The following is a 21,882-nucleotide window of genomic DNA, read 5'->3' as shown; positions in this document are numbered from 1 at the left end:
TAATTACGACAAACAATTAGGCCTAGAGAAGAACAAGAACGCATAAGACAAGGGACAGTCCCTTTTTCATTTCGTGTCTTTCTTTCTTTTCTATCTTCATACATTCACGTTTTCTTTCTTTTTCATGCGTCTGTCATCATTATGAAGCATGACGAAATAACCCAACTCTTAGTTGTATTTCCTTAGTTGGAGACCTCGTGGGAAACAGCACATGTCCACTTGGGATGTCGGCCTATTATTACGGTAATATTAATGGAGGATGGTAAATAACATAAGAAATTGCCTGCCACGTGCCATAGTTTAAAGAAAATATAAAGAAAAACTCCATAGTGAATGCGACAAAGTGAATCAGAGTGATGGCATAACTGGGAGTTCCAGTCATTGTAAAAGTGATATTCCTCGTCAGAACCGATTAGTAGCTGTTTGTCGATCAATCTGGTTGCGCTCTTTCTTATCTGAAAAGGCCTCGGCTGTGATGGTGGACGATATCTCCCTGATAAATACACACATGTTTGATTAGGTCAACATGAAAGAGTATCATGTGTTCATAAACAACCATATGTGAAACCCATGGTATTTCATAGGTATTCGTTAAGAAGGTTATGGAACCTGATTTTAAAAAAGCCATTGCACTACATGACGACTCTTGTTTCGTACCCTACTTAAACCCTATTCTTGTGACACATTTCTAGCGCATTTGCGACACTCTTGAGGACTCTAGCGAATATTTAATATCGGCACATTGGGATCATTGTTTTAAGCAACGTGGCAACACCGTTAACAACGTGTCCACCGTGAGAGTGTCGCTGAAGCAGCAACATGTGTGGCCCAGGTTACATGTGCACTGACGTATCTCTGACGTAGATATAAACTACGTTAGAGAAGCAATGGTGTCTTTGCAGTTGTACTGCGACACCCTAGGCTTCGAGCGCGCTCAAAACCGCGTGGCCGAAGGAACGCGCGAAAGCAAAGATTCCACTTCGGTTATTCAAATTAGTCAGTCACGTGCCGTGAGCAGGGCATCTATGACGATTTGCAATGGCTATTTCTTTTGCTAACCGATGTTTACAAGATTGTGATTTTTCCAAGAATAATCACGAAAAAGTCCTCACCAGACTACGGAAGAAAAGAAAATAGCATCCGTCATGACGATCACACACTAAAAGAACGACATCGACGTCCACAGTTTGCCTTTACTGCTGTCGATGCATTTACATTCCTCGTTTTACACTTTACAGAGAGCGCTCAAAACGAACAAAAATCTGCTGACCATGTCATGCGCCTAATTTGTTCATTATGACTTTGTTAGGCTCTGAATGAGTGTCGTGTGTAAAGACGTTGCCAAGAATTGGGTCATGGTTCATCATTGCAGACAGGGCACGCGAGAGTGTTCAGAAACTTTGAGCGGGTGCTCTCGTGCATCCTTTACCAATCAGCTATTTCCTACGTCAGACACGCTGCTTCCTTCCACATTCCAGTTTTGACGAAGCATCTGTGTGAGTTCCGAGGACTATGAGGAAACCTATAAACTTAATTTTACAGTAGTTAGGCTAGAACTTAGGCTATAGTTGTAATATTACAGTCGTTGAATGTTTGCACTGCGTTGATAATCCGGGGTGTAGAACACGAAAGTTTCTTTCTTCCCGCTACTTTCTTCTTTAGTGTAGATGAAAATAATTAAGTTTCCATTTTGCAGTTCCTTCGCCTTGCTCACAAGTACTATACAAACAAGTTATGCAGATCTCACGCACTGTGGGAATCGATGTAAGCGAAACTTTCCGTTGTGGATGCTTTGAATGACGATAATTAACGGTGATGTGAACGGCTGAAGCTTAACTTCTTCAATGTTTAGGCTAACACGAGAGTGGTGAGTTGATGTTATACGTTACCGTGCGTGCCCCACTGCAGTTTGTCTGCGTAGTACACAGAGCAGAGAGGGAGAGGTGATTGCTTGAGGCGTCGTTGCGTGCCACATTTTATAACCTCTGAGATGGTCGAGTGTTGTCATTTCCGCACGTGCCACATCGCATTGTGGCAGTACTAAACTTGAATTGGATTATGGGGCTCTACGTTCCAAAATCCAACTCGGATTAGGTGGCAAGCCACAGGGGCGGACTCCGGAATAATTTTGACACCGTGATGTTCTTTAGCGTGCCCGAAAATCTAAGTGCACGTGCGTTTTCTATTTCGCCCCCGTCGAAAGGCGGCTGCCGTGATTGGGATCAATTCCACTTCCTCTAGCAATGCCATAGCCGCTAAGCTACAGCGGCGGGCACAAAGATGTGTATTTTACGGTGGACCGCTTCCACAGTGTCGTCTGGGCCCTGCGGTGCGCATTAATTAATGCAACACTGCTTCTGCACGCCCTCCGTAATTTGTCCCCTTGACATATTTGCATCGTGTTTACTTTTCAGACATAGCAGGAATATGCTGTACCGTACCTCGAACTTAAAGTTATCCAGTTTCCCCGCAACCATTGTCTTATAGTAGTAGGCTTTCCTTGCCTTCGCACGTTGCCTTCACCCCCTCCCCCTTGTATGGTAACTACCTCTTCTCCTCCCTCTTCTCTACAGTTCTATCTACGTCCCCTCTGGACTCGCAAGTTAAGAGAAAGAGAAGTGCTGGATTTCCTGCAATGCTTTTGAGGAGGATCAGGGATAATTACAGCTGTCAAAAGGCTAAGCGGCGACGCCCAGACTGCTCCAGAGGGCATTGTACACATTCGACGCGGCGGGGTGAAAACGAGTTTCTAGCGTTCCCTTTCCTCTCTTACTCACGTACTCGCGCCTATCATCTATATACACGCGCCTATCATCTAAGACACGCAGCAAGTGCTCGAAAAAGAGTGAAGTCGGCGTATATTGTCCATTCTCGTGAACGCCCTTGCAGCTATAATTCCCGGAGCTTAACAATTGTGTGCTCGTGCTGTAAATCGTTCTATAGTCGGCGAGGTTCGTTAAAAGACACGTTAATTCTTGCATTTTACGAGTCAGAATTGTGGGGTTTGTGGCAGCCAGAATGTTATCAAGACATCGTCCTGATGTAATCCGCTTTTTTATGGTTTAATTTTTCTCGAATTTTCGAATTGTTGTTTCTTTTCTTTGTTCTATGTTTGTTTTGTTTATTTGCACACTCAGTTTTTTTCTGCTTTGTTTGTTTGTTTGCTTTTCATAGTTATTGTGATCCGTAAACAGATTATATTAGCACCATACGATGCCGAAATATTCGCAAGCCCGGCGTGTCAGCTTTTTGTGCCGGCTTCCTTTTCAAAGAAAGCTAGGACGTGAATATCTCAGTACATTTTTTCTTTATTTTTAGAGGCTTCCTTGTTATGGATTTTCATTTCTCACAGCTATTATAGAAGTGTGTTCGCAGCCCCTCCGTTTAATAACACTACACAAGAGGTGTTTTTCGTAGTTGCTCCTTGGAAGCTCCATATTTAAATTGAACTACGCTCTGTGTGCTTCTTCAAGTAATATGGGCGAGACCATCAATAAGCTTGAACGGTAGTTAAAGAGGGGTAAACGTTCTGGGGGCCATGATGTGCTCAAAATATAGCGCTAATAATAATTACAGACAATATCGGCGCTACTATATTATGTCGTATTATTCCGATGAAGAAAGGAAAGCTTCTACTATTATCAATTTGTCCGAGTGCCACTAAAAAATGCTGGGAGAATCGGGGAGATGGAAGTCATTCTTCCCCCGAGTTCAGCGGGAGGGAGGGGGAGGGGCTTTGTGGTATTGACATAATTTAGTACAACGTACATGTTATACGTGAAAATATACAAAGAACGAATCTGCCACTAACTCCAATTAAACGCAATTTTTTTCGTATACATGATATCGACGCCCTTCGTGTATTACGTCTCGGGGCAGCCTTCGAGCAACAACAAAAAATTCAAGCTCATTCCGCCCTGTGAAGGTGAATGACGAGTGGAGCTGTAAACATCCCGGTAAGAAATCTTGTAGTAAATACTTTATTGCATCGGTCACAGTGGCTTTGTGGTCGCTATGATATACACTGATCGGCATAGTCGCAAATGCAAACACATTCTTCGATAAATCATATCGCCAAATCGATACACATACACCGCTGGGTGGTCGGGTGGGCCGCATCGGTGTGACATCTCAAGCGATATGTGCGCAACACGAAACGCGTAAACCACTCTTTTTCCAGCCCCGACACGTCCACATTAAAATCAGCGACAACGACCGAAGCTGTGGTGCCATCGCAACTAACCCACGTAAAATGAGTATCCGTGAACCTTACGGGGCTATGAGCCATTGTATATTTTTTTTTGCTTGCTGACTTACGGGGGTATGAGCCACTGATGCTGATAGTTTTCAACTTGCTCTTCTGCATGTTGTATGCGTGATTAGAAAGAATGTAAGCACTGTCCGCTTCACTGTGCTGAGTGCTTGTAGCCTCTGGCTTCCTGGGCTATGAGCCATTACACCTTTTTGATTGCTTACGGGGGTATGAGCCATTGATGATGATATTTCTTTTTATGTGCGTACGCGAAAATTCTATGGTACCCTAGACATGTACAGCTCCGCTGTAAAATTATTATGTAGATCCAGCACGCATACTGAAATCTGTGCGAATGGAAGATTTCTCGAAGCGGGCAAATAAATGCTATGGAACTAAATAACGATGCCTTAAATTGTCTTTATTGGGGTACGATGCAAGGTGTAATCGTACGCAATGTCCGTGCTTACGAGCCACACAGGTCGCGCAAGCTTCGTAGCACGCAACGTCGATCCACTACGACGTTCGCAAGCAGCGCCGAAGTGCAGCCAACAGTTCGTGCGAATCCGCAATGCGAAAACGTCACAGGGGGCAGGGAAAGCGCCAAATGTAGGCTCTGTTCAGAAACAGGAACACCCACACACATAATGTGGGAATGCACCTCGCTCCCGTTCTCTCATCCCCCCGTCAGCAGCGAGACTGACTGGACAGCCTCGCTCAGTTCCGGATACGTCGACCGACAACTTGAACTGGTGGACTGGGCGGAAAAGGCCAAGCAGGCCCAGGGCCTTACTTGAGCCCTAACCCTCAGCCACGTCACTCTTTACCCTTCCCCCTTTCAATAAAGTTTATCACCACCACCACCACGCAGCGCTGCCACGAGGAGGAAGGACGCCTCGTTTGTCGAGGCGGGCGAGAACGTCCGGCGCAAGAAGAAGAGGAGGAAGAAGACGAAGAAGGACGAGCCTCGCCATGGAGCAGCGTTCCTCTGGAACTCCGACGAAGACCGCGAAAGGTGCGACGGCCCAGCGAAAATCGAGACACAGTCGTCGCACCGGTTCGCCTGCCCGGAAAGCCTCGAAGCCGAAAAAGCACCGGGAACCGGCTGGGCAGCCGGCTGCGCTCGACGCGAGTCCGCGCACCGCCGCCCAAGACAGCCCCGCGGACTCGCGCCCGGGTCCTTCGCCCAAGCGTAGCGATTCCATTGGCAGCAACTCGCTGGCTCGCATGAAAGACCTGGTGAGCACCCTCCGTGTTTTCGGGAGAATCTTTATTCATTCCTTCTTGTGAGACAAATGCGGAAAACAAAATATGCAGGTGGAGGAGGTTGAACATCTTGAAGGGGTGGCGCTAGACGACCAAGACCGAAGGCGGGAAGCACGAGGGACTGCGCTGAACTCACGAGTAGCTTTCTCAGAAGGCATACGCAACTTTAGTACTACAACCTATAACCACGTGCCCTCCCATCGATGGCGTCATGATCAGTGCACATGCAAACAGCAAAACCCAGTGATCTAATGCTATACTATGAAGTGGTTTAAAAATGCAAATTCACTGTCATGCAAATTTAATGAAGGCATGCTTACACAAAGCGATCATTTTTTCCTGATATGGTAGGCTTCAATAATCTCCCTCGCAGTCGAATTTCTATGTACGTAAATAATTGTGGTGTCTTCATAGAATGGAGTACACCCATGCTCGGAGCAATGCGTGTAATGAGTGTGACTGCATTTGGGATTTTTTTTTTAGATCAATGAGGCGCGCTTCCCTAGCGTACGTTCATTCCGATGTGAATTAATTTCCTGTTCCACTGCAGGAGAACGGCTTCTCCCGTCGATATCCAATAACCGTTGCCTCGCGGCAGCTGATTCCGTCTTATGACTGCAAGTTTTCTTACTCCACCACACCACCTAATTCATTGCCGTCCTCGACTGCGCTTCCTTTCTGTTACTACCCATTCTACATGTGTAACAGACAATCGGTTGTATTACACGGTATAACCAATGTGATTTCTTCCTCTAAACTTCAACACAGAATATCGGCAACCCCAGTTTGCTCTCTAAACCGCTCGGCCTGTCTTCCTGTGTCTTAACTCTACGCCTGTCCCTTTTTTTTTTCTTCGTTCCAACGCTGGTATCCCGAATCTTACCTCCTTATGAAGCTTCCTTTATTTATGCGTTTAAATGTTATCGATGGTGCAAATTAATATATAACACCCTTACACACGAAGGGTGTAAATGTGTGCGTTGTACATTGATTTACACCCTTATTCACTTTTAAAAGACGTAAATTATTTTACAGTGTGCGCGTGTCGTGTTACATCTTTTTTTTTACGCGTTCCGTCCGATATTTTTTCGTTATTTGTTTTCCCTAAATGACCTGGCTTTCTTTCTCCCGTCGTTCGCAGGCCCTGACTGGCCGGGAAGACCAGCGTCGCCCCTCCGAGTCGTCATGGCGGCGTGCGAAGGTGGCGGGGCTGTCGTGCGCCCGCACCGCGACTCCACTCTGTGTCTTTTGTGTGGCGCTGGTCGGTGCCGGCCTGCTCACCGCCTTGATCCTCGGCTCGTCAGCAGCGCGCAAGGCCCGTCAGATTGCCTTCCAGAACAAAGGCTGCACGACCAGGTGATACGGTGGTTCACGCTCCCACGGGCGGGGGGGAGTCACTGATGGCGGGTTGTTCTCACTTTCGGTTTCTTAAAACCGTTCAGTGTCCTACAGAAGTTACTATGTAGAAATCTATCCTTGCAGCTGCAGGTTTGAGGCGTAACCAACGCATTTTCTGCGAGGCAAAGTGCAATCTGATGCAAGATATAGAAAGAAGCAGCTTATTTATTTCAAACACTTTTTTTTCGATAATCAGTTTGTGTAGTTGAAATGATTAACATTGTAGCTAGTTTTCTTTGTTTTCTTTTTTTTTTGGGGGGGGGGGGTGGGCAGCACGCGCTTGACCTGGGAAAGTGGAAGAGGGTGGCTGGGTGTTGTCATTCGTCATTGTTTGCCAGGTACCCTAATACTCGAATTTCGCGGGGAGGAAGGTAGGTTCCGGGTGTGCCCCCTCCCCATCCCTGTATCCACACCCCATGGGATTATGAATAGCTAGTACATTGATTGCCCTAATTTTGCAGAAATTATAAAGTTGGCATCATATGAATTAGAAATGACTTTTTTTTTGGGGGGGGGGGGGTGGTTATTAACGTGCGCAAGCATCTATCCATTTAAGTTTTGTTCCTAGTGTGTTATTTTTGTGGAAGTAATTACGTGTTTATTTTTGCGTGAACTGTCTAGTCTTATAACGGTGTACTGTAGCTCTACCTTTCTAGCGACATATAGCAGTAATGCTATATGTCGCTTTGTGAGGCAATTTTTGTGAGGCAATTGCCTCACAAAAATTTCTAGTGGGTACTCCGCCGCTAGTGTCTATTAAGAATGGTGGTTCAGCAGGCCTGTGAACGGCGTAGGCTACATGGATTTGTCTACTAGACATCGTCCTTGTGGCTTCGAACGGTTTTTTGACTTTATAAATCGGTGATTTTTAACAAAATATTGTATTACGAATGCAACACTTCACAATGAGTATGTATGAGTGCATTGTGTAATTGTCTTGCTGTGCTTAAAGAAACTAAGTGCCTGGAAATTTAGATATATACGGCGTAATAAATAAGCCGACAAGAACGTTTGAAGCTACAAGCAAGCGCGAATATTAGACAAACCTGTGAACAAAGAACCACTCGCATGTTAACGGGAAAACCGCAGTGCGAGAGTTGCCTATAGCAATCATTGCAGAAAATTCCATGCAACCAGTGATCGGTTCCCTAACAGTATACTGCCAAACAAATATCGAAGGGCACGCGTTTGCATATTGTAGGTGCGAAAGGGACGTCATGGCGGTCATATTTTGAACACCAGCATAGTAGATAAGTGCACAGACATGGTGCTGATGGTGGTGGTGGTGAATGGGGGTCAAGGGTGCGAGTATCCTAAGAATAAACCTGCATAAAACATGACTGTGTTTTCATCTGTTTGGTCGACAAGATCGTAGGCAGCTGTTGGTTTTATGTGGTAGATGTTTTTTTATGCGAAAGCGTCAGATAGCCCATTGAACGAAAAAGCCGGCGTCTGTCGTCTGGAGCAGCGAATCGGCTCCTAGATTCCTATTGGTTGCGACGCCACGCGCTTCGACGGAGCAAAGTGGGCGAGAGGGAACATCTATTGTTCTGCTAGCGCGCCAGGTGTTGCGGAAGGGGAGAGAACATCGTCGCGACGGCCCGTCACCCTCGCTCTCGCTGTGGGAAGCCTGCATTACCCGCGCGTTCCTTGTCCGCGCAAGCTTTCGCCTGCGTTCTATCTGCACCTCAGTGACGCCAGACCAAAACGCGCCGAGTGTCTGAGCGTGCTCGCTTGCCCGCAAGGAGTTTGTAACTTGAAGGGCTGCTCAGCGGCGTTCCATTGGACATTAATGTTTTCGCATTCACAACGCATAAAAAGTGCTTAGGTGTCCTAGGATGTTTTTAAAGCGAAAGCTTTACTGGCCGCGAACTTGCGATTACACCGTGACCGTGCTCCGAGGAGGCACATGACGTCGGGCCGCGTTCGTCGTCGTTGCGTTCGCCTCCGCTCGCTTCGCCAGCTGCGTCGCATGCCTGATAACGTGTCGGAGGATTGAAAAGGAGTGCTCGCGTGCGCCGCAACCACAGTTGAGTCGGCAGTATGGACGGCGACAGTTCTGATAAGCAGGAGGAGGCCTGGAATCGACATCGGAACGAGATGAAGAGGAAACGAGTCGCCCAGGAAACAGACAAACAGCGCGCCGAACGACTGGCTAAACGCCGCAACATAGCTAGACAACCAGACTAACCTGGACTTGCAATCAAGATTAACCAAGGCTAACCATGCTATGCCTTGGCTTTCACTACGTTTATCCTGGCATAGCCGAGCCAATTCACTGCCAATTTTGTTTTATGCGAAGCATATTATTAGAGCTCAACCCAGCTCCTCAGGCGCGGCGGTGTCGCCTTCAATACCACGTGACACCGTGACGTCACGACAGAGGAGAAACGGGGCTCCAACTCGTGCCGTCGCTCGCGGTGTCGCGGCGGTATATAAGCAGCTGCGCTTGCCTCTGCTAGACACTCACGAGGTGAGATGCCTCCTGGAGACAGAGCTGCTCGTTGGAATGAGAAGCGAAGGTTGCGGCGTGCTACAGAGGCTGTTTCTAGGTGGCTTTGCTACGGCGCAGCGACTACGCCCCCCGCATCGGACGCGGTGAGCGTCGAGCAACGCAGCGTTCGGCGCGACAACGAAATGTGCGCCTGAGCATGCGCCGCACGCCTGAGCCGACGCCGACGACACCGGCTTTTCTGCGACAGGAGCTCCTTAACGCTGTCGCGTTAAAATAAAGGCTAGTATGCTTCGCATCCTGGGCTTAACCTTGGCTAAGCCACAGCCAGTTTTTTCTTTAGCTCCTTTCCTAAACATGCGTCCTGTAATCATCGGTAAAGGGGCATTGACGCCACAATTCTTAAGCTCGCAATCATGCGTAGCACATGAGAACACACACGTCCCACAACAAGCCGGCAAAAAATGGACCGCATTCGGCGCTGTAGGAAATTCGTAGTATAAGCTTTATGTCGCATTTGAACCTTACAGCAATGTGGCAACACTGAGTAGTGGTGCAATGAAATCGCACTGCCAGAAACAGCTCTCTCGGATCACCCAAAGCCAAACGCCGAAAGTTATTGCGGGAGACTAAAATGCGTGTGGCTGCCGTGCGTCATATCGTCCTTTTTTTTCTTTTTTTTGCATCTGCGTCTCATTGGTCTGGTGTTGCTTTTTATCGCGTGAGTAAAAGAATCGCACGCCCAATTGTTCGGCGACGCCCTTGCTTCGCAGTTCGGTGCCAGAGCATGTGGAGCGTAAAACGTTCGACGTGGTTTCGAACTGTTTCGGGGCAGACGACCCAGCGACGGCTTTAACTGTCGTTGTCTTAATAATCCTGTCTCACTCGTACTTTGTTTGTTTGTTTGTTTTGTTTTGCGTATGGCCCGATGGCTGACAGTACACCGTGAGTCTTCTTAACGCGTTCTTGTTGCCCGAAAGTCATGAGTCTGCGGGGGCAACATGTTCTCGCGAGTCGAAGTGATGACGTCGTCACACACCCGGGGCTCTCCCATGCTCGCCGCGCAGAGGCTGCCAGGAGCACTTGGAGCACCTGTCCAACACCCTCAACAAGACCGTAGACCCGTGCTGGGACCCGATGGCCTACGTGTGCGACAAAGTGCGCTGGCGGAGCGAGATCGTAAGGGACGCGCTCACCGACACGCTGGTGCACTGGTACGAGCTCGGCGCCACCTTCCTCGAAAAGCAGCGAAGACCATCGCGTGAGTGATGCGCGCAGCTGTGTAGCTCGACTCTTGTCTGTATGCTTTTACGAAGGTGAAGGTTTATTTTGTTTCCATTGGAGAAACGTGAATAACAGCGGTCGAACGAGAAACGAAGTTTCTCTGTCGCGAAAAAAGAAAAAAAAAGAATAAAACAGACTAGGCAGTACAAGACGAGACAGGCACGTATGCTTCCAAATGACCACATTTACTGCTATTCAACTTACATACGTACGAATGGTCAAGAACAATGCATGTTCGCAAAAGCAACACACGCCGCCAATCCTCGCTATGTCTGCTAGCCGTGCTAGACCGTGCAGCCAAGGTACAAAACATTTTCCTTTTTTTGCTGACAGCCCAATCGAAACCCTACTGAAAGTTTTCGGACGCATTTTTTTATCCTTTCAGCATCGACGATAACGCGTGTGAGCTGACTGGGATGTCGTTGTAAAACGACGCATTCTTCGGGCTGCATTCGCACCATGCTGCCGCACACTTGTTCCCTGATTACCTGGACACTGTACAACTTCGTGTTCTTTATCTTTTCTGCGCTATCGCTGTCCGTGCAATGTCAGCTCGTCCAGGATACAAAATATTAGGTTACTGAACAATGAACTATTTTGGAGCAAACATTTCGACAAGGGGGCTTGCCTTGGTCCTTTACAGGTAGTGTTTCTTGTGGCCTTTTGTCTTGGTGGTGAGATCGGCGTCGACTTATGTTCGTCTGACGATTTGTTTGTTAATGTATGCAGGTTCCTGCGTGAAAGTAGTGCGTTCTTTTGTGGGCTTTGGTTGTAGCGCGTGTGTGCGTGGTTCTTCTGCTATTCTTTTTTCTTTCTTCTTTTTTTTTTCATGTAGTCTTGATCCCACGTCCACCGTATGCGTAGATGCTTCATGTGTATTGTCTTCGCCGGAACTTGTTTTACAGCTATAGTATACTCTTGTACAAGCGTTGGCTCCAGCGACATTGTTTCGTTCGACCGTTGTTATCCACTTCAAGCCTCCATCCGCCTGCGAATTTTCTCTCGTTCGGATCTCTATACATACAAGGATCATTCGTAAGTTAATTACACAATCGTAATGAAACGTGACAGACGCCGCGACCGAGGGAAATCAATAGCATCACTTTTCGGTTCTAACAAACGAGCCTTGTTAACAACAAACGTGCGTTGTGCTCATTCATTGTAAACAATTCTCCCAGGTGGGGCAAACGTGGTTTTTAGTCATTTGTCTTTTTGTCAGCGCATGTCCTGTTTTATTGTGATCGTTACCGACTAGACGAGATTTCGTCCGATTCTCGACCTCTGACCATCGTCCCTGTAATTATTTTTGCTCCAGATTCGTGAACATGTCAGTGCTTAGAGATTCACAGGCAACGAATAGTACATAGCTTAGAAAGCGGGGCTATTGACCCTTTTCGCGGAGCAGTTTGTTCTAGAGAAACGAGATGGCGCTTTCTGCGGCGCGCCGCACCTCGCCTCGGCGACAGCGTACGAATACGAAACCATTACCGCTTCCGCCTTGCTTCTGTGCGATCAGTTTTCGCGAACGCACTATGCTCCAATGATGCCGGATAGAATCACGTGCATTGAAGACGTGTGCAGTAGTTGGCTGCAAAAATAGTGACTGGCGTATTAAGGAATGGAATGGATATGTGCAGGAAACTTCGCGGACCGTTGCTGGAACTTACCCGGCACTTAGAGATGTGCGGTCGAGTGCAAAATTTTAGAGACCATGGGAGCGGCGATTAAACTGCATCGCCGCGCCTTCTGGCGGCTGCGCGCCTAAGTTCGACAGCCCACACGGCGCACACGGCGCACGCGCGTCCTCTCTTAAAGGGACCCTGAAACGATTTTGGCGATTTTCTACAAACGTACTGAGTCGTTACAGTAGGTCGTTCTGACCATTAATTGATGCATCTAAGTGCTCTGCGTAAAGCGTGTAATTTATTATAAGGTTTTAAAAATGCACATCGCTGTCGACAGCAGCGCACTGCTCGGCGGAATTTTAAGCCGCCCCTACCCATATGATGCAAATAACCCATATGACGTCACATGGTCGAGCTATCTGATTGGCTGACCAGGGCGCGTGGTCGATAATTTTTCCAACTTTATGGTGAACAAATGATGCTCGTAATAGTTGGAATGTTAGTTACTTTGTTTTTGTAAAAAGAAAATAACTTAAAGAGAATACACAAGAATAGTTTTTTAGTACACTTGAGCACTTCCGGCACACAGCAGGTGTCGTCTGCTTGTGTTACAACGTGCGCAGTCTTTGACGAGAGCTCCGCCGTCAGTGTCGATCAGTCTTTTCATGAACACGATGAATCACCCTTGTTGCGTTGTGGGCTGCAGACGTAGCGACTGGAAAGATGTGAAGTTGCGAAATCGTGTCTATCTGCAAGGCAGCATACGAGCGAACTGGCTGCTGCGCATCGGACTGCGGCTATCCGATAGGCGCCAGGATTTGCGCGTTTGTGGCCGTCACTTTACAGCGGAAGATTACTAACGCAATAGCGTTTCGCAAGTCCGGTATTAGGGCAAACACAAGCGCAAGGGGACAGGGTCTGGCCGCTTGACTGCGCCGGGATGAGCCATGAGATGAGCAGAAAGGTAAATGTGAATGGTCTGCACGGTGCAGCCACCTGGTGGCACAGAGCTCAACCATACACAGTAGCAGCAACGAAGTGCATTTTTCTTTGCTGCTGGTGTGTATTTTCCGCAGGAGTGTAATCATCAACACGTTGTTCTTATGAATGTTTAAAATGTTTTACACTTGGTTAGAGCAATATTAGCGCTTCGTTTGACTGGTTAAGCGCTGCGCCTACAAGTGTCTGGACAGTGCAGACCGATCAGGCTGCTCACGTACGTCTACTCTGAAGTTCCTTCATCAGCTTGAGTTTATGCCTCCAGTCATTTGCCGAAATGACCAGCTTGCCTGTGGTTACCGGAATACCGGCCACCTTCGGCACTACGACAGAATTCTCGCAACGCACGCTGCTTCGATGACTCTCGGTCGACGGCCAAGCGGCCAGCGGAGAGGTCTCGCGCGGGAGGAGGCGTGCTCCAACAAACGGAAGTGGACGATGTGACATCGCATCGTGACGCAGGACCAGTGAAGGCGGAGCTTAGCGCCGCTCGCTCGGCGAGCGAGTTGAGGAGGAAAGGCATGGTTAGTGAGGAGGGTAACTTCTAATCGCTTGTAACTCCATTAATACGTAACGCTTCACTTAAATTGTGGTGCGAATGTTCTACTTAAGCTGTACCCTATGCGCCTACAAAATTTGTCCGAACCGTTTCAGGGGCCCTTTAAATGTTAGCCTGCCCGTTCGCTCGTTTCAACACGCGCGCACCGGAACGCGGAAGTGGACGCAAGTTACCACTTCTGCAGTCGCCGTAGAAGCGCCCGGGCGATGATATCGTGGCGAACATACTTCATTTGTACTGGCAGGGCTCGGAGTGTGCTGCTCTCTAAGCCTTGATTCTAGACGCTCCGCGCCGCGGTAAACGTGCTTTGCGTCACTTTTTCTCTGAAATCGTATTATGCGATACTTCGGGGGAACTTGCGCACGCTGCAATTATTCGTGGTACTAAGTCCAAATATCGTCCGCCCGGACGCATGTGTGGAACCACCGGATATCGAGCAGCTGGAGAGAAGAGCCAGGGAAGAGAACGGAGAATGCGCAAGTCCCCCACGAAGTATCGCATAATTCGATTTCAGAAAAAGTGACGCTAGGCATGTTTTGAGGAGCTGGTGCTGACTAATTTCAGCTGGAAGAAAGCCGAAAACTCCAAAGCGCATAGCCACAGGGCTAGACGACGTTCCCGTTAGGCTTATTGATGTATACTAGAAACAAACCAGGAGGAAGCTCTGTTCAAAGCAATAGAAAAAACTTTGAAAGATAGACGAATACCAGAGAGTCGGCAATAAAGTTTCACTCATATAGACCGTTGACCATTGCATCAGTAATAAACAAGTTAGCAATGCGAGCAATTAAATTAAAGCTACAAGCATGGGTAGAAAATAATGGCACTTTGGGAATACTTCAGGATGGCTTCAGAATGGCTTCCACACTACCATCATGCCGAAACCCTTCCTATTGCGCATTATTCTGCGCAGCCCGCGGAATCTGCTCATCCACGGACGGACATGTTTAGCCTGTCTCCTAGACTGTAAGGGGTGATCGCATTAGAATTGGTGAGAGTGCTCGACGGTGTACGCTCCGTTTCTATTCCCTATGCCACCGGACAAAATCCTGATTTCTTACGAGACCCGTTCAAGATACTTGAGAGCGTATTGACGCGCTCGGCCCAATCTTTAGCTCAGGGGTTCCCAAATTGGGCTTCCGCGACACCCCCCAGTTCCACAAACGGCATTTTAGTCTTCCACGAGTAGCCAAAACGAATCCGACCCCATCCCTCTTCCGGCATATCCTTTTTTTTTACATTTCAGTTTGGACTTATCAATTAAAACCGCCACATCCGCATCAGAGTAATGGAAGGAGAGTTGGTACCGCAGACCTCAGGGCATGCAGGTGGGGCAAGAAAGTTTTGGGACGCCTGCTCTAGCTCTTAGGTCGTAACCAATGTTCTCGTAGAAACAAAGACACCTCAACTCGTCTCTGCAGCTGTGTCGGCGCTGTACCAGGGTTGCGTCTCTCGGAAGGGCCACACCTACGACCGCCTCGAAGAGGTTCTGTCGTTCCTCATGGACCGCGGACTGCACTGGCCCCAACGGGTGACAGGCGTGGGCGCCAACAAGCACGCCCTGAACGTCATCCTCGACCTCCTCATCAACTGGGGCGTGCCCTTCTGGCTCGAGATAAGCCTGAAACAACTGCCCGGCCACACCAGGCACGTGTCTCTATAGGATAGGATAGGAATAAACTTTATTTGTCCAACGGTTGTTGATGTTGGTGCGCGGGGCTAGGCTGCCAGGGGTCCATCGCCCGAGGAGGATCGGTCTCTATACGCGGTCAGCTATAGAGACGGCACCACCCCCGCGGCCCGCTTCCGTAATTTCACCATCTTCGGCAACCTTTGAACAGATGAAAGCATTACTCATTAAAGGCTTTGCTCATTAGACACGTCTTCTCCGTTTACCTTATGCGCCTGCAGTATGTGAATTTAGCTGCATTACATGAATTGCTTCTATTGACTTTCAGACCGCGCGAGATGATGGGCTAGTTGGTTTGACATGCCAGTGTGCTTTAGCTTAGTACGACAAGTTAGGCCCACTCCGCATGCGCATCCTATGCCGTGGGCTACCGCGGCGCTACCTCCGGTTACCATTATTGAGTAACAACCAGGCAGCGCCGTGACCGCGCACATTGTTCAATTTAAATTCGCGATTTCATTCACCGTCGTGACAACAAAAAATCAATCGCAACAAAGGCCAATGGCACTTAGTCTCATCCCACACTGGACGAAGTGGACAAACTATTGAAGCACTTCTGTCGTACTTATTACGGTGAGCGTTCTGTTTTGGCACTGCGAGATCTGGAGACGAAATGCAAAAACGCCCGTGTCTCCGCGCATTGAGGGCATGTTAAAGATCACCTGGTGGTCAGAATTAACCCGAAGTCCCCCAATTCAGCGTGCCTCATAATCAAATCCTGCTATTGGCACTTAAAACCTTAGAATCCATTTATTCAAGACGGACATGCACGGGGAACGCCACAATCTCTGTAGAACCCTTTGCCTACTTTCAAAGGCAGTAAACGAGTGTATTTTTCATTTTTCTTTCTTAAGGTTGTGGACGAGTTCTTTCAAAAAGTTTAGATCATTATGTGCCAAAGTACGATATCAATATATTTATAGAGACTTACATAGATATTGGGTACTCCTTGATAAGCTCTCATTAGGGGGGGGGGGGAGGGCGCTATATGGGAGATAGAGAGTTGGACTTCGGTGTGAGTTGACTCCAAATTTTTTGCTTATCAACGAAGCCGGCAGGAAAGGTCCGGCTTCACACATTAAAACAGTCCCTCAAACTTACTGGGCATTGAACTATGCAGTTTATCGCGGTGACCTTGCTAAAAGAAAACGCTCGCCTGTCCCCCATCAAGTTGTGACCAAGCACAGTTCGTTAAATAATGTGTGACGTAGTACACACAAATCTAGCCCTTGCACGTTGCGCGGAGACAAGCAGTGTTTCTTTTCTAGAGGGCCACTCTTATGCGCCCGTTCCTGCGTTGAGCGTCACCGTCCCTCGGCGTAACCAAGCGAACGAGCACAGCGAAGGATAAAAGAGCAAACGCGGAGCGCAGCGGGGGATGAAAAACGGCGACGGCGAAGAGAGTGCAAGGAGAAAAAGCGACCAGGTCCCACGTGACTTGGTCGCAACTCGACGCGAGTGTCACCCTCGGATGAACGACAAGTTGGGGTCAGCTTTCCGAGCTAGTCTTTCAACTATGGGGGCGCCTAAATTTGTTCGTTGTAAAGGCAAAGCCGTCGTAGTGGTCTTTGTTGTCGAGGCCTTTATGCTAAATATAGGAAGTCGACCGGGGCATAATGAATCCTTCGTTGTACAGGTGATTCCGCTGTAGAGGCATTCGACTTTATTCTACAAATTTTACCACACAGATTAACCCACTTTGGCTTTAAGCATAGCATATAATCTTTATGCCAGGTCATTTCAATCCTGTATGTGTGTGTGCGTGCGTGTGTGTGTGTGTGTGTGTGTGTGTGTGTGTGTTTGTGTGTGTGTGTGTTCTTTCGTATGTCCCCTTATACGCAAAAAAATTTGAGGACGCTTGAGTTCCGCGTTTAAGAGTGAACGCCATAGCATTCGAAGATCCCTCTCGCTTCCCGGCAACTGCAGCTTATGTAACTGTGATGTTTAACGGGAAACGCTGGCGCCCAATGCTGTTCACGAAGGTGAGCTTTCTGCTAGAAATGACACGCAATGCTGCGGAGGCGAGTGCCATCTGGAGGTGTCGCAAGGAAACGGACGCGCCGCTCCATGGCCTCCAAAATTGGCTCGCGCCAATCTTGGAGGCCATGACCCCCCTATGAAGAGTAGAAACGTTGGAAAATGTCTTTGTGTGTCCGTGTAAGAGAAATATGTCTTCTCGTATATTCATATTACAGGCCGATGCTGTCCTGCCTGTAAATTGTGTTTAGATTCTACCTTACGATTTTTCTGACGCATGGTACTTTCAGGAATTAAATTAGTTGCTCTTGCGTCTGGGAACAGAACCCACGACCTCGAGGCTAGTGCTCAGCGTGCACCAAAACGTAGCAACACCTCTCCGTCAGTCGGATGACCTGCGTGTTAGCGGCTCAGAAATATTTTTCGCTAGGCGCCGTCCAATGCCGATATCGGATTTTTTGCGGCACGGGGTCCTTAATGCTGTCGCGTTACTAACGTTTGGCGGTCCCTGTGAACTTCCTCAATAAAAGTCTTATTGAAAAGCCGCTTCTCATCCGCAGCCGACAGGCATCAGGGATGTGTATTGCGCATACGTTTTTACGCTTGCGTTGTATTTTACTCACGGTAAAAGTGCGTTTCGTGCCAGTTCTCCCAGGTTTCCCAATCGTTCCTATACGCACGGACTCCACCCTTTGAGTGCAGGTACAGCCTACACATGGCCTACAGCGAGGTCAGCGTCCACCGTGCCAAGTGGCTCAACTACTCCAAAGCCTACGGCAAGCGGCTAGAATACGTGCGTTCCATGTACAGACTGTACGGGGCCGGAGACACGCCGCTGGCCCAGTTGCGGGACCTGGTGGCCGACGAGGACGCGTGGGTTCGCGCCGTCACCGATGGCATCGCGAGCTCCAACCGCGTCATCATGAAGCTGCGGTTAGCCCACCTCGACCAGCTCACTCCGAACGTGAGCAGCCGCCGCTGGCTGGACTACCTGAATGAACACCTGCGCCCGCACCGCCTCTCACCGGACGACAAACTGCTGCTCGTCGACAAGATTGTGAGCACCGTGACCAACAACCTCTTCGAGAGGTATTGCGTGTCTCATACTTATGTGGGGAACGGAACATCAGAGCTCTCAAAAACGGCGACTTTTCTTTTTCGAGACTACCTTATTACACTGTTGCACTTTTCGCTCTACTTCGTTTTAATGGTTTTTTTTTTCACAATACAAATTGCTCGTCAACCTCGCGTGCACTTTATTTCTTCAATGCTGTGCATTCGCATAGTGTTCCTGAGTTGTAAAGTACCGGAAGTGCCAGTGATATAAAAAGAAGTTCGGCAGCATGTTACATTACCTGTAACACTTGAAGGCGAAAGCCTGCTGCACACTTGGTAATGAATTAAGTTGTAAAATCGAGGGCCAGACTTCTTGCAAGACATAACGAGCCGCAGTGTGAATTACACGCGTGGCGCTCTTAGGTCCCCCCCTCCCTTTCAGTGAAAGGAAACATCCCTGCACCAGCCAATATATCGCGAAATGAAAACACGTATAGAACTGCGCTCAAATGTCGTATTAAGGAGTATCGGAATCGTCTGTGAACTTCTTTTTCTGCAGCACTCCCAGGTGTCACCATGTTGCAAATACTTGCTCCTCTGTGTTTCTTGTGCTCAAGTAGTCAATTCGGGCACCCTAAAGCAAGGCACTGCCATTTGTGTTATCGTAAAAATATTATTTCTTGGCTTTGTCTTTGCCGTCTATGTAAAAGACTTTGAACATCCTCATATCATCATCCTCATCATTTTCATCCTTTGCAATAAGTTTACCATCTCTCTCTCAGCTTCTTTTAGAGTGTGTGTGATTGCCAACCTTCCTTAGCTCTTCCATTGTTCCGGGTCTCTGAGGTATAAAGATATCTGAGCACTCTAGCTACCCGCCTATGTTCATCGGTGTTCCCGAATATTTTCTCTCTCTGGCTCTGCGAGCCTCCGACTCCAAAAGAGGGCCGGTCGAGATTGTGCACTATATACTCTGCGCAAGTAGAAGTCTCCATGAACCTGTGGGTGATATTGACGGAGCAGGCAGTTTTAGACGTAAGAAACTACGCGTGCAACGACCTTCAAATCCGGGAATGCTTGTGGTACCACTGAATGATCCACTTAAAGCGTATAGCTATAGCCCTGCCGCAGGTTCTTTCTATGACGCATTTCTCCTCCTCCTCCTCATTCTGCCCTCAAGGTTCAGCAACGCAGCCATCCTGGAGCAGGTCGCGTGGCGCTTCATCGAGGACTACTCGTACGCCAACGCGTACGCCGCCGCCGTCGCCACGTTCGGCAACAGAGAAGCCGTGGATCGCTTCAGGCCCCGCAACTGCTACTCGTTCACCGAGAGCCGCTTCCAGAAGTGGCTTTTCGTGTGGAGGGTCGGTGAACAGCTGCAGCCGCCCTTCCTGAGCACCGTCAACGCCATCTTCGAAGACTTGCGCAACACCACCCAGCGGCTGCTCTCCGATGCGGTGCCTTGGATAGATCCGGCCGCCCGAATCGAGGCGGTGGCCATATTGCAGCGGTTGCACCTGGAACCGTTCTGGTCGCTGTTCGGTGCCGAGGGATTCAACCCGATGCTGCCTCTCAGCGCCATCCACAAGTACCTGAACGCCTTCCCCACGCAATTTTCATCGCCACTGAAAGGCTGGATGCAGGTAACCGGGCATCATTGAAAACATTGGCAAAGCTATAGTCGGCGACAACCTAAAACATACAAACAAGCTCCACCCGCAAAAACGCCATGCGCTTGCCATTCACGTCTGAAAGAGAGCCGAGCCAGCCGTAGTCCACTAACAGTTTAGTGACATTGCCTTTTTTTTATAAGTGCTGGGTCAATCGAAAAAAAAGGATCGTTGTTCCAAACTAAAATATTATCTTCGTCCTGAAACCAGTGACCTAAAGACAATTCTCTACGGAAAGAATTGTCTTAATCTCGCCCGAGCGCTTGACATAAGGAAAATAGGCGTACCTAATTGTCCCCCGGTCTTCGGAAATGGAATGTTCTCCACCGACTCCACCGCTCTTCGGCGGCGCTATCCACCGACCCCTGCTAGAGTTACTATATAGGCTCCCTCTAGATAGGCTCCATCCAATACGATAACTCTAACCACTTACCCTGCCGCTTGTTACCATCGCGCACAGAGAGACGTGTTCAGAGGAAAGCGCGTAAATTATCGCTGATTGAGGTTTTCGTCTCTTATCGCGGTTTTAACAGCCAGTGTCGAAGACATCGCACAGTGCTTCTGCAAATCATATTATCCTTACAGAGGTCGCAGGGAAACTCTATGTTCTGTAGCGAACTTGTCAACATCTATTGAAATTCCGCGTTTTACAAGCAAGACATGTTGCCACAAGGAGCATAATTAGGAAAATATTTTTTAGAGCGATAGCTCTACGTTTTTAGGTGCAAACCCAGAAAACGCCTGGTTCCGTAAATCTGACCTTCAAGCTCCGACAAGGTCAAATTGGGACTTAGCGTGCCACTACCCGCGGCAGTGCACCCTTGAACCTTGCAGCGAGTGGGCGCTGCCCGGCACACCATAACTGGCACCCCCCCTGCACCTTTTCGTTTGTGGTGCCGTGCACCTTTTTTCTGAATCGATTATGCGTGCACAGCCTTTGCACCAGCGGCGATGACTGCGCAGGCTGCCGACCTGCACCGCCGCACGTTCCCCGGCTGGCCCCTCAACGACTCGCTGCTGCACCGCCACGGCGAGTACTCGTTCCCGGTGGAGTACGACTACTGGTGGAACTCGGTGTACCTGCACCTGGCCGTGGCGGCGCCGCCCATGTTCTACACGGACGCGCCCACTTCGGTCAACTACGCGGCCTTCGGCTGGGCCGTCGCCAGGCAGCTGGTCAGGGGCTTTGACCCGCAGGTGGGTTTTCCTCCTCCGCCGCGCTTGCCCGACACCCCGCGGGTGCGCGTGCGAAGGTCGTGTGTGGGCACCGTGTGCACGCTCGCGGGGCGCCATGACGTATCTCTGGCCCCTTCAATCCGGTTCCGGCATTTCAGCGGGCCATTTCGATTGGCCGTCTCGTATGCCGTCCAGGACTGCGCGACGCTCATTGGTTGAAAGCACCGCCTTGTATGGGCAGTCAGGGACTGTCAGGGACGGATGATAGAATAGACCCAGTATATATGAAAGCTAATGCCTTCGCGATTCATTTCGTTATGTTCTGAGGATGCCGCCACGGGGAGGGTGTAACTTGAACACCATCTTTTCTCACGCGGTCTCAGAGGGTGCTATTGTATAGATTCCGCCTAAAATCGAATTCTGCAACGATGGTACTTTGAGCCAGTCAGAGAGGCCGTGGCAACGCCGTGTGCCAATT

At 48.9% G+C, this 21,882-nt stretch overlaps 1 protein-coding gene and 1 long non-coding RNA gene across 5 annotated transcripts in view; one reads left to right on the top strand and one right to left on the bottom strand.

Annotated features, from left to right (window-relative positions):
- LOC135896209 (uncharacterized) overlaps window positions 1-21,882 on the top strand; it is a 224,891-nt gene that overhangs the window by 156,640 nt on the left and 46,369 nt on the right. For 2 of the 3 annotated variants that reach the window (XM_070523634.1, XM_070523635.1), the window contains 3 exons: window positions 10,436-10,629; window positions 15,257-15,482; window positions 18,205-18,591. In XM_070523634.1, coding sequence (XP_070379735.1) covers window positions 10,436-10,629; window positions 15,257-15,482; window positions 18,205-18,591 — 807 coding nt within the window. Of the gene's footprint in view, window positions 1-10,435; window positions 10,630-15,256; window positions 15,483-18,204; window positions 18,592-19,738; window positions 20,202-21,191; window positions 21,426-21,882 lie in introns of all 3 variants that reach the window. The other variant, XM_070523636.1, reaches the window with a different exon arrangement.
- Window positions 1-21,882, bottom strand: part of LOC135896237 (uncharacterized) — a 44,360-nt gene that overhangs the window by 5,305 nt on the left and 17,173 nt on the right. The window lies entirely within an intron of this gene.

Source organism: Dermacentor albipictus, chromosome 8, assembly GCF_038994185.2.
Source record: "Dermacentor albipictus isolate Rhodes 1998 colony chromosome 8, USDA_Dalb.pri_finalv2, whole genome shotgun sequence".
NCBI classification, from domain to species: Eukaryota; Metazoa; Arthropoda; class Arachnida; order Ixodida; family Ixodidae; genus Dermacentor; species Dermacentor albipictus.
This window is presented reverse-complemented; position numbering and strand designations above follow the sequence as displayed.